General features: G+C 36.7%; 1 protein-coding gene across 1 annotated transcript in view; it reads right to left on the minus strand.

Moving 5' to 3' along the window:
- Nucleotides 1-16,025, minus strand: part of kcnq1.2 (potassium voltage-gated channel, KQT-like subfamily, member 1.2) — a 111,838-nt gene that overhangs the window by 89,019 nt on the left and 6,794 nt on the right. The window contains exons 2-10 of the mRNA XM_053482720.1: nucleotides 15,106-15,196; nucleotides 12,692-12,818; nucleotides 12,440-12,518; nucleotides 12,146-12,242; nucleotides 11,074-11,214; nucleotides 2,928-3,038; nucleotides 2,321-2,416; nucleotides 2,049-2,180; nucleotides 437-593 (exon numbers count right to left, since the gene is read on the minus strand). Of these exons, the coding sequence (XP_053338695.1) occupies nucleotides 437-593; nucleotides 2,049-2,180; nucleotides 2,321-2,416; nucleotides 2,928-3,038; nucleotides 11,074-11,214; nucleotides 12,146-12,242; nucleotides 12,440-12,518; nucleotides 12,692-12,818; nucleotides 15,106-15,196 (1,031 nt within the window). The remainder of the gene's footprint in view (nucleotides 1-436; nucleotides 594-2,048; nucleotides 2,181-2,320; nucleotides 2,417-2,927; nucleotides 3,039-11,073; nucleotides 11,215-12,145; nucleotides 12,243-12,439; nucleotides 12,519-12,691; nucleotides 12,819-15,105; nucleotides 15,197-16,025) is intronic.

The following is a 16,025-nucleotide window of genomic DNA, read 5'->3' on the forward strand; positions in this document are numbered from 1 at the left end:
CACATGTATGGGCCATTCCTGCGAGGCCAATATTTCAGATAAGAAGCAGGCAGTCTGATCATGCCTCTGGCGTACTGAGAAAACTTCTTTGAAAACAACCTTGATGGTATCCAAGAACTAGTGAAATACTGGGATAGGTGCACTAGTGTAACAGGGGATGTTCTGTTATTGTGCACAATCAAAAGTCCTGGTTTGATTTGAACGCCCATCGTATCTTTTAGCGGGAATGCCCAAATCTAATCTAAGCGCTGGGTAAACGAATACTAGGGGTGCTTGCAAATATTACTTATCAAGAGCTTATTTACTAATATTAAGGTTATAACATGTTTTTTAACAATCGCAAGGCGCATACAATATTAAACCAAAAATTCATATATAATAATTATTTTTCATAATGAACTGAATTTGGCTGCAGTTCAGATTCTACTGTGTGTACCTGTAGATTCCTCTAAGAAGAAAGGAACATCTCGCTTGTCCTCTTTGTCATCTATATGGTCATATGTGATCTGAGGGATAGACAAAGCTTTTTCTCCTGAATTTCCCAGAGAACCATTATCGCGTGTAGACTTCAGCCTCCGTCTGTATCGTCTGTTCTGTACACAAAGCAGAATGGAGATAACAGAGTGCCAGCGGGTGTAGGACTTAAAAGAGAAGCATCTGTTATCAAACTGATGATGAGTTATTTGAAATACCTTCATGGTATTTGGCTCAACTCGAAAGACTATCTTTAACATGAATGTGAATTATACAAGAGCTTTAATGAAGTTCATAGTCCAAGGAAAAATGGCATCATAAGTAATAGTGATAAGGAAAGTTCATAACTGTGGATCCACAGCCCCTCTTATTTTTTTCCTTTTTTTTTTTTTTACAAAAAACAAGTAAAAATTCATAATCACTTAAGCTGTGACGCAAGTCATTTTCCACACACTTTGGCCAACAAAGAGCTGTTTCACCAAACAGATTTTAAATGTAATGCAACAAACAAACGCCTTTGTTTCCTTTTGGCATGGAGGTATCTAAAATCTTTGTAACTCACATCCCAGGTTCAGACACATTAGCAACTAAATTAAAATGTAAATCTGCCCTTCTGAAAGAATTTCCCAACTATCCATGCATCCAAACAGGGAATTCCATGATTCCTTTTCTGCACATTTTGTGAATCTTGCGTCTTTACTGTCTCCTCACTAAGAGCTCTCTCTGTCGTTATTGAATCTGAGAGAAAACCAGCTGAAATAAAATTTTCCCATTAATCTGAAATACCAGTGAAGGAGGACAGTAGATGGGAGAAGTGAATGACTGCTTTCGAAATGAGGAAGAAATGAATGGCTGGTCTGTGAACAAAGGACAGTCACACACCCATGCAGAGAAAGAGGTGGAAGTGGCTGAGGTTTTCCCAATATGTTTGGAGTAAGAGCTACACAAAGATTTTTTTGTTGTTGTTTCGCTACACAAAGGTTTGTTCCCAGGAAAGAGGCGGCCGTGACATCATCTCAACTGACTGTGTCTTTGTGTGAGGAAGACAAAGGGGACTGAGGTCAACTGGGTGTCCAGGGGAAGAGAGCGATGGAGAGAGGGAGGAATACGAGAGAGGGAGTAAAAGAGATTGAGAGTGCAACGTTCATTCAATGCCTGTCCCATGACTTCAGTCATTTACTAAAACGCCCAGCCCAACTACAAACTCGTACCTCATCCTACAGCAGCATTCTTCACTCAAGCAGAATTCACAACATACAGTAAATCTCATCCATTATACTCATCTCTGTGTTACACACCTGAGCAAAATAAAATGCCTACCATGACTCAGTGTCACTTATAGACTTTTAATACACCTAGCTCTATTTACCAGGTGCGCATGTGAATGGGCCTTGGGCAAACTTTACAGCAGTATGCAGAGGTTTACGTTACAGTGACCTACTACTATAGGGGGGCTCTGAGAATAACCGACAGGAAGGACGATGGTGTTAAAAGTGACATTGAAAAGAAATAAAAACAAATATAAAAAAGGAGTCATTAATCACAGTATTCAACAGAAATTCTGTTATTCTCACAAGTTTTCTGAAGTTTCCAGGACTTGAGTTCTCAGAGTTTAAAACTGGGATGTAGTCCCCCATCAGCACATATATTTTCCACGTAGCTGGACAGCCGTTGGGTTTCTCACAGGCGTAGCATCGCCACAACGTCTACAGACAAGCAAAAGGAATCTATATTTATCTTTCATTCTTAGAAATAGGAAGCTCACATAGCTAATAATAATGAACAAGGTTTTTTTCCAAGCATGCAGTGTAAAACCCCAAGTTACTTTATATAGTTTCATGAACACCTGTATAAGTGAAGCCGCAGCTGGGATTTGGCGATTGAAATGCTTCTGTCTCTGTTTCTGCTGCACCTTCAGCGCAAATCCGGAACCCAGAATCCCCTGCAACGAGAGTTAAAACTAGATATTGGAAAACGATGATCGTGTCTGCAAAGAATTATTAGGAACATTTCAAAGGAGTAAGCAAATACTAGATCTACACAAGGCTGCAAAATAATATATTATCTATCTCTTGAACAAATCATTATGCTGAGGAGCATGAACCTCGAGGCTTGAATACAGAAACATTTGTGTGAGAAGAGATTTATAAATCAGTTTAAAGAACATCAATGCAAAATGGTGTTCACAATGTATGGTGCGTTTGTCTGCAATAATGTTGCAGTTGTGCATTATATGAAGGAAATGTGAGAAGCAAGGCCCCTTGGGGCATGCTTTCACTTTAATGGACCCCATTAACCCTGGTCCCCATTACTGCATGGGGTTCTGTAGAAAAACACTGCCTCAGGGCACCAGACAGGGTATGTGAATTGTGAGATATATGTGTGTGTGTGTGTGTGTGTGTGTGTGTGTGTGTGTGTGTGTGTAGGGGGAGAGAGAGAGAGAGAGCATTTACCGCAGGCAGAGCAAAGAAGGAGATGGCAAACACACTAAAACAGGAGGCAATGGTCTTTCCTATCCATGTCTGAGGAACTTTGTCTCCATAGCCTATTGTGGTTACAGTGACCTGGAGAAGAAAAGGAAATCTCACTAATAGTCACAGGAGATGTTATTTTAAGAACAATACACACATTAGGGAATTAATTCTAAAAGAAAGAAAGTTTGATTTTTTTCCTGTACACACTTTTAAAGTTTAATGTAGTGGGCGTGAGGAATGAAAGGAAATACATATAATTTTATTTATAGTTTACTTTGACCTCTTTTTGCATTTAATTTTCTTACAGGAGAAAATGACATCGACATTATATGAAAGGGCAGACATAGAGCTTTGTGGTCTTCCTTAGTACTCCTATTGTTTTCCTGACTTTATGTACATTCTGCAGATAAGTAACAGTTCAACAAACGCAAGCAAAAACATGGAGGAAGATAAAGAGCTGTGCTTCAACTATTGTTAAACTCCATACACACTAATGTACGTTTATTCAAATTTAAACATTGTACTTTTCACAAACTTTATGCACATTTATTATTAACATCTTCTCATCCATTCTACTAGTTTTTCACTGTCAAGCTACAGCATAATGTTGTTATTAACTAGTGCCTATAGCTGTAATTAGGTTGTGTAGCCACCCAAAACACAACACCTGACTAACGCTGCGAAACTGTTTTGAAAGGTAGAATGACTGCGATTAAATGATGTTAGAATAACATTGAATTAATGAATGCATGATGTCAAGGAAGTACAACTTCAAAACAATAAAATATCAACGTATTTTTGTAGCATTAATGCTGTGTAATGCCTGCTCTTACAACATTCAAACTGAAGAACACCCAGCTTTACAGAACAGGTTTTGGGGGTTAAGCTGCACAGACCTGTACAACCTGTATATTTTCATACCATTGCTGCTATTTTTTTTCTCTTTCTCTTTTTCTTTCAGTTACTTTCCGGTTAATGGTGTGGGATCTAGTATTTTTTTTAATTGGATGACATATTTTCACAGTGCTTGTTGTCTGCCAAAGCAATTTATCTGTGTTTACTACCCTCAGAAGTATGTTCCCTAGGAGATCAGTGTCTAGCTTACAGAGCTCTCACAACCATGACCTGACTGAGTACCTGTCAGGGATCTGACTTACTGTAGTTGCCAAAAAGAAGGAAAAGGTTGCAGCATTAGCAGTATAAGCATTTCAATATGTATTTCAGTTAAGAAAAAAATGCTATAAATAATGTTTTTTTTAATTTTTATTATTCATATGTTTTCAACATTGTGTTGGGAGTATTCATTCTGCATTATCCCGATGTCTTATCCAGATTGGTCCGACATTAAGTATTAATTTTTCCCTTGTCTTTCCCCTGCTTGCAAAAAGACTCGAGTAGACCAGCAACCTGTCAATACATATCAATTTATCATTTTATCACATTATAAACTCAATTTTTCTGACTGAAAAATTTGCATAGTATTTTATTCAGCAATCAGCAATTGATATTAGCTGAAATGTTGTCTACTAATAGACAAGGAGCTATTCAGCCAAACTGACACTTTCAAGCGAATTAACTCCAGAAAAGTCTTAAGGCTTGCCATTCAGTCAGCAGCTAAATCATGCCTAGTGGCTGCAGTAGAGTACATATGTCATAGAAATATCTGGGCACTTATACTACAGGGATATTGAAGGCATACAAGTCTCTTAGTACTTAGTTGTTTAAAGGCACAATTTAGCAACTGCATAGTAAGAACATGACCTAGAATTACCTACCCATAAAATTTTTTATTATGGTAAATTATAGTACATACTATAATGTACAATAGTATTACTGAGGTTCTTCAGAAGTACCAGGGTAGGCACCATGGTTTTTCAATAGGTACCATGATAGTACTATGTTGTATACCACAAAACCAAAGTTCAGCAGGTATATGTTGTTGTTGGTCTCCCGGCAACTGGTCGCCACAGCGGTCCGCACATACACGCTTGGCACAGGTTTACGCTGTATGCCCTTCCTGACGCAACCCTCCCATTTTTTCTGGGCTTGGGACCCAGTTTCCCAAGTTCAGCAGGTATATCATATGGTGTATTTGTAATGTATTGTACCATATTATATATGGTGTTACATACTACTATGGTATAGTACAGGTAGTACCATATTACTGTAAAAATGGTATTTAATTAATGTTTCAGTGGTAGGGTTCTTGCCTACCATGAGATAGGCCCAGGTTTGATTCCCAGCCACTGAATGTGGTGCCAGTCCAAGCCTGGGAGGTTTGCATCAGGAAGGGTAAGAGTACTGTGCTAAGGTGTTGTGCGGATCAGTTGGTCCGCTGTGGCGACCCCTCCACTGGAGCAGCTGAAAGAAAGACTAACAACAACAACAAAATACAGCGATACCCTATCACAAGCACAAGCACTATGACATCAGCAGTTTGATGTCAAAACTCTAGATAGTGCTATATTATATAAAATATAAATATTCTACTAAGGGATTGATCTGATCGCCACCAAACCAGTCCTATGTGATCTTACGACACTGAGAATGCAAAGTTGAAGAGCGATTTTGATATTTCAAATGGGTTAGCCTAAAAGATACCTTAAATTATGGCAAAAAAGTTGTCATAACTTGCTGTGTGACATCATATTGAGTGACATCATATTGAGTGACATCACATTGATTGCATCACATTGAGGCTTTTTAAAGGTCTTGACATTAAATTCCCCCTATGATTTTAGAAGGTGGATGACAAAAGGTGCTTGGGCGCACTCATGGTTGCTTGCAACTACATTTACCATTATGGTGCATAAACATGTATAACATATTTTTGACTATATTCTGGCATATATATTGTAGTAGTATCATACATGTACCATGGTACCGAATTATGTGGAAGACGCATGCACCACAGTGTGGTACATTTACTATATCAGCAAATAAGTGTCATAGTGCTGTCAAAAAACTTGCTAATATATACTACGGTACAGATACCATAGGACTACCAAGATACTTATACCATGGTAAAAGTTTTGATCTGGAACTACTGTGGGTTTGTTAACACAATATATGTTTGTTAGGCATGTTTGCTTATTAGCAACATTAGGTTGATCAATTCTTAGGTGAATTACGTAACAAAGTACAAATACTTCCTTGCTGTACTTGGGTACTTTTTTCTGTATCTGTATTTTTGTCAAGTATTTTCCATATTTGATAGTTTTATCATATTTCATTTTTTTAATGAAAAACTTGTACTTTTACCCTCTACATTTAAAAAAAGACCTGTTACTTTTCAGATGATGATCACACAAACATGCATTGATTTTCTAATATAAACATAAGAATATACGCTGTTACTCACACTATACCGTGACCTGAGCTACCCCTCATGGGAAGGACAGGAACAAAAACAAATCCACCCATCCTAGTTTAAAGGAATGATTGGCAGCTCATTATAAAAGTGCAGATTGGTTGTTGCGTCAACGTGAGTGACGGTTACCTGGCCAACAGATCCTTGCAGGATGGCCATGTGTAATTGCATAGGGTACTTGCATTACAGCAACTAGCTGGTTTAACTAAGGAAGTAATCACAGGTGCTAGTAATGCTGCTTGCCAATTGTGTAATTAATGTAAAATCTCTGCCATCATGCCCCTCTTTTCCATTACAATCTTTCTTCTGCCTTTGTGGTAAAAACAAAACACTTTTCTTTTTTGATTTTATTTTAAAGCACTGGCTATACAGTAAGAAGCTGAAAGCTTTCATTTTAAAAACGCTTAATCAGTTATTTATTTTTAGCATCTGAAAAGCCACAGCTCTGAAAACAAAACTGCAAGTCCGGCAAAACAGTTACTTACATTATTGTAAAGTGCTCTCTCCATTTCCATAGAACTCATCAATGCTGAAAGTTATTCAACAAATCGGCAGAAAACATTTCTTTTGCAATGACTACAAAGTTGAAGATGAACTTGTAAGGTATCTAAACACAGCCATTTATTTAATTTATCGTTATAAATTTACACTTTTATTCTTGTAAAAAACATAATAAACACTTTTGCAGATAGATTTCTGCAGAAAAAAAATGTAGCATCAATAATGGATATGTAGGGAAAAATCTGTTTCTTTGTGGATTACTTTTAAATACTGTATGATTTAAAGCTCAGAGCATTTTAGCCATTATTTGTTTTGATGTTTTTTTAAATAGTATCCTTTTTGTCAACAGAAATTAGGCAATATGATGAACTGAATTTTAGTTAATTTCAATCAACTTCTCCAAACATGACTCAGCAAAAAAAAATAGGCCTCAGACAAACAGAATAATAATAATAATAATAAAAAAAAATATATATATATATATATATATATATATATATATATATATATATATATATGTATATATATATATATTAATGATAATTAATAATATGAATAATAAAATATATATATATTAATGATAACTTTAGTTCTACCTGACAAACCCGAAAGCCCAAACAAACACACAATTTGAAGTCTGAAGCCTTCCTGTTAACAAACACAATCATTTTTTTTTACATACTGTATACAGTAGTGGAGTACATTTTTAGGCAAATATGATATACTTGTGCTTTTACTTGAGTATTGAGTTTATATATTTCTTCCATAGAAAGACATACCTTCTCTAACTAATTATTCTTCCTAACTGTCCGTAACCATAGCATAGCTGGATTCTGTTGTCTTGTCTCTAACACATGTGTAATTCATAAGTATTTAATGCAAATACTGCAGATAACTGGTTTATTACATGATATTATGCATACATTTAAAAATAGCTGATAAAAAACTGAAGAAAGCAGAAAGAATAAATATTTTGAGTTGTTCCACGCAACACAAGGTATACCATAGCCATGCAGAGTAAGAATGTTTCTGAAATCTCAGAGCTCGCTTCACAATTTATTTGTACAGAGAGGACTCTCTGTCTGACACATAATGCTCACGAGCCCATGTTTTCTGAGAGTACTCTGACTCATCAAACATCGCCTAGGCTGAAGTGTGAAGAAAAAAAGTGTGTGCGCACTAAACACACACACACACACACACACACACACACTGTTTCCTCTAATCCGTTATAAAGTGCAGGAATTCAGCAAACACAGGAAAACAAATACCGCCGGAGCCCTGTGCTGAAAGAGGAGCCAACTCTGACACGCTGAGAGAGCCCTCGGCTCACGGCAAGTGTGTCTGGGGCTTTGCTTTTACAATACCCAGAATAGAGGCTGAAGGAGGCCAAGGCTCTTACACACAGACTTTGGAGTGAAGAGCAGCAAGGAGAGCTTAATCCTAGCTTTCAAAGCTCACACACAGCGCTAGCAATGAAATGGGCGCGCAATGGGCCACTCGGGTTCAAGTTCAAGTTAGAAAGCTGGCTCTGAGTGCCAAGGGCAGTGCTGTAGGCGCCATCTGAGATGTTTCGCGTGCATATGAGTGACATAATGGTATCCAAGGCTGTGATGTCCACAGATATACAATTTACTTAGACCATGAAGCCGTGCGCATGATTCACTGAGCCTGAGTGCAGCCTATGGTCTACGTGTGTGGCCGAGACAAAGCTGACATCTCAGTGTTGCTTTTGGGTGTAGAGGCTGCCGTTTGTGTGTGTGTGTGTGTGTGTGTGTGTGTGTGTGTGTGTGTGTGTCAGGGCTGAAGCGATGTGTGTGGCACTCAGGGTTAGTGAGCTGATTATCTCGAGATGTCTTGAGAATATTTCTAGCACTCGCATAAATTTTTTATCAATCTGTAAAATCCATGGTCATCCTTGTTTTAACCACATGCTCGCTTTTCATTAACATACAACTCTATCCTCCTGTTCCTGTCATTCTCTCTGTTTATTTTCTCCATGCATGCTCCAGTCTTTCTTATTCGAGAGAGAGACAGGAGCAGGGAGAGGAAACAGTAAGCAATGTGTTAACATTTAGAGTCATAGGCATATGTTGACTGTGAGAAAGAGAGACATGATTCATGGTGTGTGTTGGCTCCTTCCTCTCGCTTGTTCTCTGCACCTGCAGCTCATACGGAGAACAGCCCAGCACCACACTGTCCATTTCTTAGTAAATCATTAAAGCTGTCTCTTTAATCTAACCCTCTAGATTCCATAAACATCTAGTTCGGTCTCCTGATATGCGTTTTGGCTTTTGGCAATGGGCCGCCCTTAGTAAAAAAATAAATAAATAAAAAAAGGCGACTCAAAGTTCAAATCCTTGGACGGACTTGTGCTTCACATTTGCAGTGAATTTAATCTCAGCTACTGATAACAAGCCAACAACCCCATTTCAGCAAAATCTTAAACCTACAGTCGGCATGCAAAAATGGGTTCTTTCTCCCCCTCTATTTTTTCCCTGGTTTGCTCAGCCCCTCGCCTTCTTGCTTGCCTTCCCTCCTCTCCTTCACCACCCTCCCACTCTGCCTTCCTCTCTTTGTCCCACTCTCCTTCAGCGAATTCATTTCCTTTGCCTCTCATCATGCTCGAGTTTACAGTTTTCTGAAAAAACAAAAGGGAGCAAATCCCCCTGTAGAGGTCTTCTCCTCGCTACCTCTCCGACACAAATAACGGCTTTTGTCCTCCATTACACAGAGCCACAGGAAGCCTCATGCTTTCTGACCCTCACCATAAAAAAGGTAGAAACCCTGCAATTAAAGTTTTAATTAAAGACGCTGACGCCTCAGAGCGTTGGGGAGGGGGGTATTTTCAAAAGGAAACGCAGGCGAGGTGAAAAGAGGTGAAAGGACGCCATAGCCGGGGCTTTTGTATAACCCCAATCCCGTGTGCAAGCCTGTGATTGGTGTCTCATTACTCTTCATGTTGAATGCAACTTGTTAATTAACTAGCCTGGAAACTTCATCTGAAAAGTATTCAAACTGCCATTTGGTTGAATAGTTTTGGATTAGTGTATACTACAGTTACGGCTTTCTCTTCTGCTATCACAGTCTGTTGCTGATAAACAAGCCTATCTACTGAATCTGTGGGGCTTTTCTGTTTTAAGCAGCACTCTATGAACTGAATAGTTTAATTATTGGTTAGATTGCACTGTAGAAGCATTTCACAGGACACAAAAGTGGAGTTATTTGTGATACAAAATTTAAGTTTTAATACATCTGTTTATTTATTTTTTTAAATGTCTGGTTTTATTGTATCTGTAATAGGCATAGCATAGACAACTGAGACATGCAGTACTGCTTCTCTTACATTCCCAAACCAACATCCTAGAGCCTTAGCTGCCTGAGCCACCACTCTCTTCAGACAGTCAGTAAAGAAGGAAAAAAAGGAAAAAACTTTGATAGTCTGAAAATGTCTGAGACTGCAGTACCTTACAAAGGCACCCCTCCTTATATTTTGTTTTAAAGAGCCAGACTTTTTAGTATTTAATGTAGTCTTGAGAAATAGTTCCCCAGGCTTCCTAAAAGACTTTTTGACACTCGTTTTTTGTTAAGGTTTATACCTCTTATTTTCAGTCCGGTTGGTCCCTTTACCTGACCAGTTACAGAGGAATGTGTGTTAAGCCAGACAGTGACCTATCAATCATTCAAGCATTAAAATCATCTGTATTTTGACATGAACCGGTGAGAAACAGGTGTAGGTGGCGTGTGTATGTGTGTGTGTGTGTGTGTATGTGTGTGTGTGTGTGTGTGTGTTTTTAAATAAATATAAATAATCTATTTGCAGCTAGTGTTAATATTAAGCAAGTACCTATAACTTCACACGAACAACAACATAGTTTCATTATTTATTTCATAAAAAAAAAACATGTGGGCAATACTAATGATTCCACAGGATGTAAAAGGGTAATTTGCTTCTTTTTTGTTTGGCAGGTGCTGCTAATCATCAGCCCTTGATTAATTGATCATCAGCAGGTGTGCAGACCTCGATAAAAGCAGACGTTTTGGCGGTTTGCTGGTCTGGAACATTCAGGTGTGTGTAACACAATGCCTTCTGTTTGTCTGAGGTTGTATTTGCATATTTTTGATCATCTAATTTTGATTGTATTTTTACACAAAAACACATAGAATTAAAAAAGGGGGGTTGTAACATGACTATATATACACTTATATATACTTGAGTATGATATAAGATAAGATCATAAGTGTGAGACTTACAACACCCCACCAAAGAGCATCTGCATAACTCGAGAAGCCTGTCTTTCCCTCCTCGTCCACTGCGTCTTTCTCCGCCAGATACACAAAATACGAGGAGAAAATCAGACCCAAGAAGCCAATATATAGTGTCGTTATCAGCTCCTGGTACAAAGAGGACACACAGTTATATTGTTATTATTACATATCTTTCTACATAATTGTATCAACTTACAATTATTTTGCTGCAGGGTGTAACATAAAGAGTTGAGTTAGAGTGGCCTCTAAATTCCACTGATCCCAATCTGTACAAGAATCTGTGGGATGTTCTGGACAAACAAGTCGATCATGGGGCCCCAGTCCACAATTTACAGGATTTAAAGGATCTGCTGTTAAGGACTTGGTGCCAGATACCACAGCACGTCTTCTGAGCTCTTGCAGTTTTTAGCAGCACAAGTGGGACATGCACAATATTAGTATGTGGGATTGTCTATGGATTGACAGTTACGTCTCCCCAGCGTGATAGAACTGCATGCAGAAATAACAGAGTGGTTCTTTCACAGTGTATTGTTGTATATATATATATATATATATATTTCTAGTTGCAGTATTTTTTTATATTTTGTAAAATGCTGCAATATCAACTTGATTTAGTACACAAAAGGATGTAAAGATGGTAGCTTTGATAGATTGGTTATTTATAACAAAAAAAAATCTTTAAAAATTTTTTTTATTGCAGTAAATAATAATAATAAACTTTTAGGTATTGGTATATACATTGGTTATATAGTTGTTATATATATACATTTGTTATATATTATTATATAATTGTTTATAAGACAATAATATCAATAAAAGTTCACGATAAGTAGAATGAGACCTATTGTAGGAAGTGTGTATGAATAAGATGAACATGTTTTTTTTTTATGTTTTTTTTTTTTTTTACAAAGGAAAAGGAGTCATATACTTAAAGCTTTCTTTACAATTTTATGCTTCATATCAATAACCCTATATGTCTGGAGTTATTTAATAGTTCTCCATAATAACCCCATAATTCAAAAAAGTCTGTACACCTTTCTCTACACTGTGTACTAACCTGTCGATGAATAAAGACTACAGATCCCAGTAGTCTCCATGTGCCTCCCTGGCGATCCACATGGAGCATGCGCAAGATCTGTAGGAAGCGGATTCCCCTAAAATAAAATAAAAAACATCAAGCAGGACATGCTTAACATCTTAAGTCCATCTCCAGCAGATTTGCCAGACATCACTATAAATATAATATTTAATTTACTGGTTTTAATTTAGGTACGTCTAAATATGTGGGTGAGTGTTAAGATTATCTTGTTTAAATGCTTTATATGTATGAGAAATATTACCACATAAATACCTTATTGCAGAAGTGGCGAAAACTTGTCCGTTTGATCCCACACTAAGGACTACCACTGAGGCAACCACGACTATTAGATCTGCTCCAAAGAAAGAGTCAAAAAGAATAGCAATTGGGAAATATGGCTTTGTGCTCATGATGTGTATTTTATTTTAGGCAAAGGTGAACAGCTTTCATCATCATCATCATCATCATCATATCAATTCATCACTGTTTAAAAAACAGTATCTGTGGTTGACATGATGATGGTACCTATGATAGAGATGGGTTTCCGAATGAAGCGTAGTCTGCCGATGACGCCCACGTATTTGCTCCTGCAACCTGCTGACCACAGACGCACCACATACTCCGTACCAAAAAACACCACCAGCACAATTTCCTAAGCATAGGACAAAACCATGATCATTTTGAGTGTGTGTTTCAGCGTGAGTCACTGATGAGTGGATTTAAATTGGGTGTGCCGAGCAAAATAAGCTCTATCTAGATTACATCCAGGCAAAACAAGGATACAAAACAAAGGAGTGTGTGCCTTCAGGGTGACCTCCGTTATAAAAAAAAAAAAAAAAAAACTTTAACCAGTTTTCCCTACCAACCTCTTGTTTTGAATGAATTGACCCTGATGCTGCCAGTGTGACCTTTGGAACAGTGTAAGCGCTGTAAACGCTGCGGGTGCCTACATGACAGCTTGCTTACACTGCTGTTGTACTCCAATGTATCTCAGCTGTAGTAACGTGTGTACAGTATACAGTAATCGTAATGGAAATACCAACATCAGAGCTGAGGTCATTATACTCATTCTTAATCTTAAACTTAAACTACTAAAGCTTTTAGGTCAAACCAAACAAAATGTTCCTGCCAGATGTTCCTTGTACACATGTGCATATGTTGATGTTGTTGAGCATCAATCACCTGTAAATTACCAAGCAGAGTCATGACATAGCTGATTTACATTTACAACAGTGACAAAACTCCGTAAAAGGTAGTGCTCACAGAGCTGAAAAAAAAAACAATTATAACTAAGCAATGAAAGAAACACAGCATGCACCAAATCTTCTAAGAACTTGATTGGATCAGACACCAGTGCAAACTAACTACTTTCCATTTTACAGGGTGACAATTCTTTTTACTAATGCAATAGCATTATACACAGAACATCTTAACTTATGGATTTGTTTTGGTTTACGTTCTAGAGTTTCATCTAAATTTGTGTGTGCAATAAGCCTGTATCATGATATGATTTACAGTTGCAATTACTCGTGGCAGTCATACAATTTGAAGCTAATTTTGACAAACCCCAGAGCGTTATTTATTTATTTGCATTCAGTTTAAATGAGATAAATGAGGCCCAGTGTTAATCCTTTCTAAAACTTTATCATCATATATTTCCAAAATATGGGAATAAACAATGTTGCCACATGGCTTCAGCTCAAATTTCAAAAAGAAATTGTCCTACCTTGTGAAAATTAAGGCATATCTATGTTCGTTATGTTACTTAATATTAAATAGCAAGAGAATGGATTTTTTTTCTTTATTGTACACTAATTTTTCCCAATTAAAGCTTTAAGCAGAGTAGATATGTGTGACTCTTTTGCTTGGCAACTATGCATTTAAATAATGCAATGCGAATAATATTAGGTTTCATCACTTTCATTGTCAGTCATCATTGAATTTTTTTTTCATGTGTCAATTAAATATAATGTAACTTAATGTATAACATACAGTACATTGCAAGTCTTGAACGACCCCTCATTTCTTTATAATAAAACTAAATTAAATAAAATTATGTAGATGTGTTTTATTGTAACAGGCTGCAAAGTGCCTGAAGATACTGTTTAAAAATTGGTAGTTAATGCAACAACCTCAGCAGCATCCTTATTTCACCTCTCGTCTGTTCCAACCACTCAGCATTCAGCATCACCAGTATACTAATCACTGTCTGGCTTAACAAACAAAAATATTCGTCTGAAACTGGTCAGGTAAAGGAACTGGACAGAAAACTGGAGCCAAAAAAAGTTCTGGAGAAATAATACTCAACCAATATTAAAAATACAAGAACTTTTTTGGAAGCAAAATATTAAAGAATGAAATGTGACTCGAGATTTTTGCACGGTACTGTATACCACTTACTGTTGGTTTTCTGTTGTTAGGATTAGTTAGTTATTTCTAAACATTATAAAATACACTAACTTTTGAGTCACTGGGTTAGTGCTAAGTTAGTGCTGCCTTTCAACTATTATACACATATATTTATTCATTTCCTACTGAATTCTAAAATTATTCATACCATAAATTTTAAGTTCATTTAATTTAAAAACGGCACTTTGGAACGGCACAGATTTTTGTTGATTTGGTAGAAATGAAGCCAGATATGCAGTTTTTCTCCTAGTAGTTAAACTAGAGGCACAAAGTTTTGCCTTTCCCTAGTATAAAGTCAAGATAATAGATGAATAAATTAATGCAGTGGTTTAAAAAGGAGGCTCCATCAATTATTAGTTTCTGTATTTCCACAGTAAGATGCACTACCCCCATCAAGTGGATATTTATGGTACTGCATTATACAAACCTATTTCATATCCAGCTTAGAAATGGAACCTGAATTTGTACTCAGGTAATCATTTATAAATAATAAAAATCAGGTAAATATATAATTAAAAGCTAACACTTACCATCCAGAAAAGTGTCCCAGTGGCAAATTTTGCATACTGCTCAATGGTGGAAAGCACACTGAAGATGAGACATATGAGGACCATGAGGAACCTGAAACAGAACAAAAAGGATCTACATTGAAAAAAGTAATAAAGTGAGATTTACTGTAAAGAAATAAGTGTGTTAACAATAAATAACACATGTAAAGTCTTGGTAAATCAAAAAGTCACATTTTAAGATTTTTTATGCTCAAAAAATGTAAGAAAATATAAGTAGTAGTTATGTATTTTACTCTTAACCTATTTCTTTCATAGAAGAAAACATAAATTATTTATATAAGTCTCAAAGCGTGATTTTTGCAATATGTGTGTGTGTCTCAGCTATTAGTGGAGTTTTTTCCAAATTATTTTATTTTATTAACCAAAACTTATTTTATCTACTTTGCTTATTTTTTATTCGTTTACCTGCTTTTTGATTCAGATAGCACTGACTGTTGTGCTGTTGTCTTTAACTATTATAGAGTTCTACATCATGATGGATTACAATAATAGATTTTAACAATTGTATTTGTGACATGAGTTATTTGACCTACTTGACAAATCAACTTATATGAGGATCAAAACAACATGAAAGAAAACATGTGATAGTAATCTAACATGTGCAAGAGTAATCTAACATGTGCAAGACCCGTTTAAATAATTTAATCAAGTACATAAAACACACATTGATTTTTTTTTATATCTTCTAATATAAGAACAATGTTAACTGTTAAATTCTTTAACATTTCATTTGTTAACCTATCCTTGTTCCAGAAGCATTTCTCTAATGTTCTTGGATCAAGCCCTAGTTGGGAGGATTGTTCACTTGTGATATGTCAGGAGGGGTTCATGCTCCCAGACAGACAACACTTGGGAAAAACATCTAAGGTCAGAGGTGAGAC

Source organism: Clarias gariepinus, chromosome 2 (assembly GCF_024256425.1).
Source record: "Clarias gariepinus isolate MV-2021 ecotype Netherlands chromosome 2, CGAR_prim_01v2, whole genome shotgun sequence".
NCBI lineage: Eukaryota > Metazoa > Chordata > Actinopteri > Siluriformes > Clariidae > Clarias > Clarias gariepinus.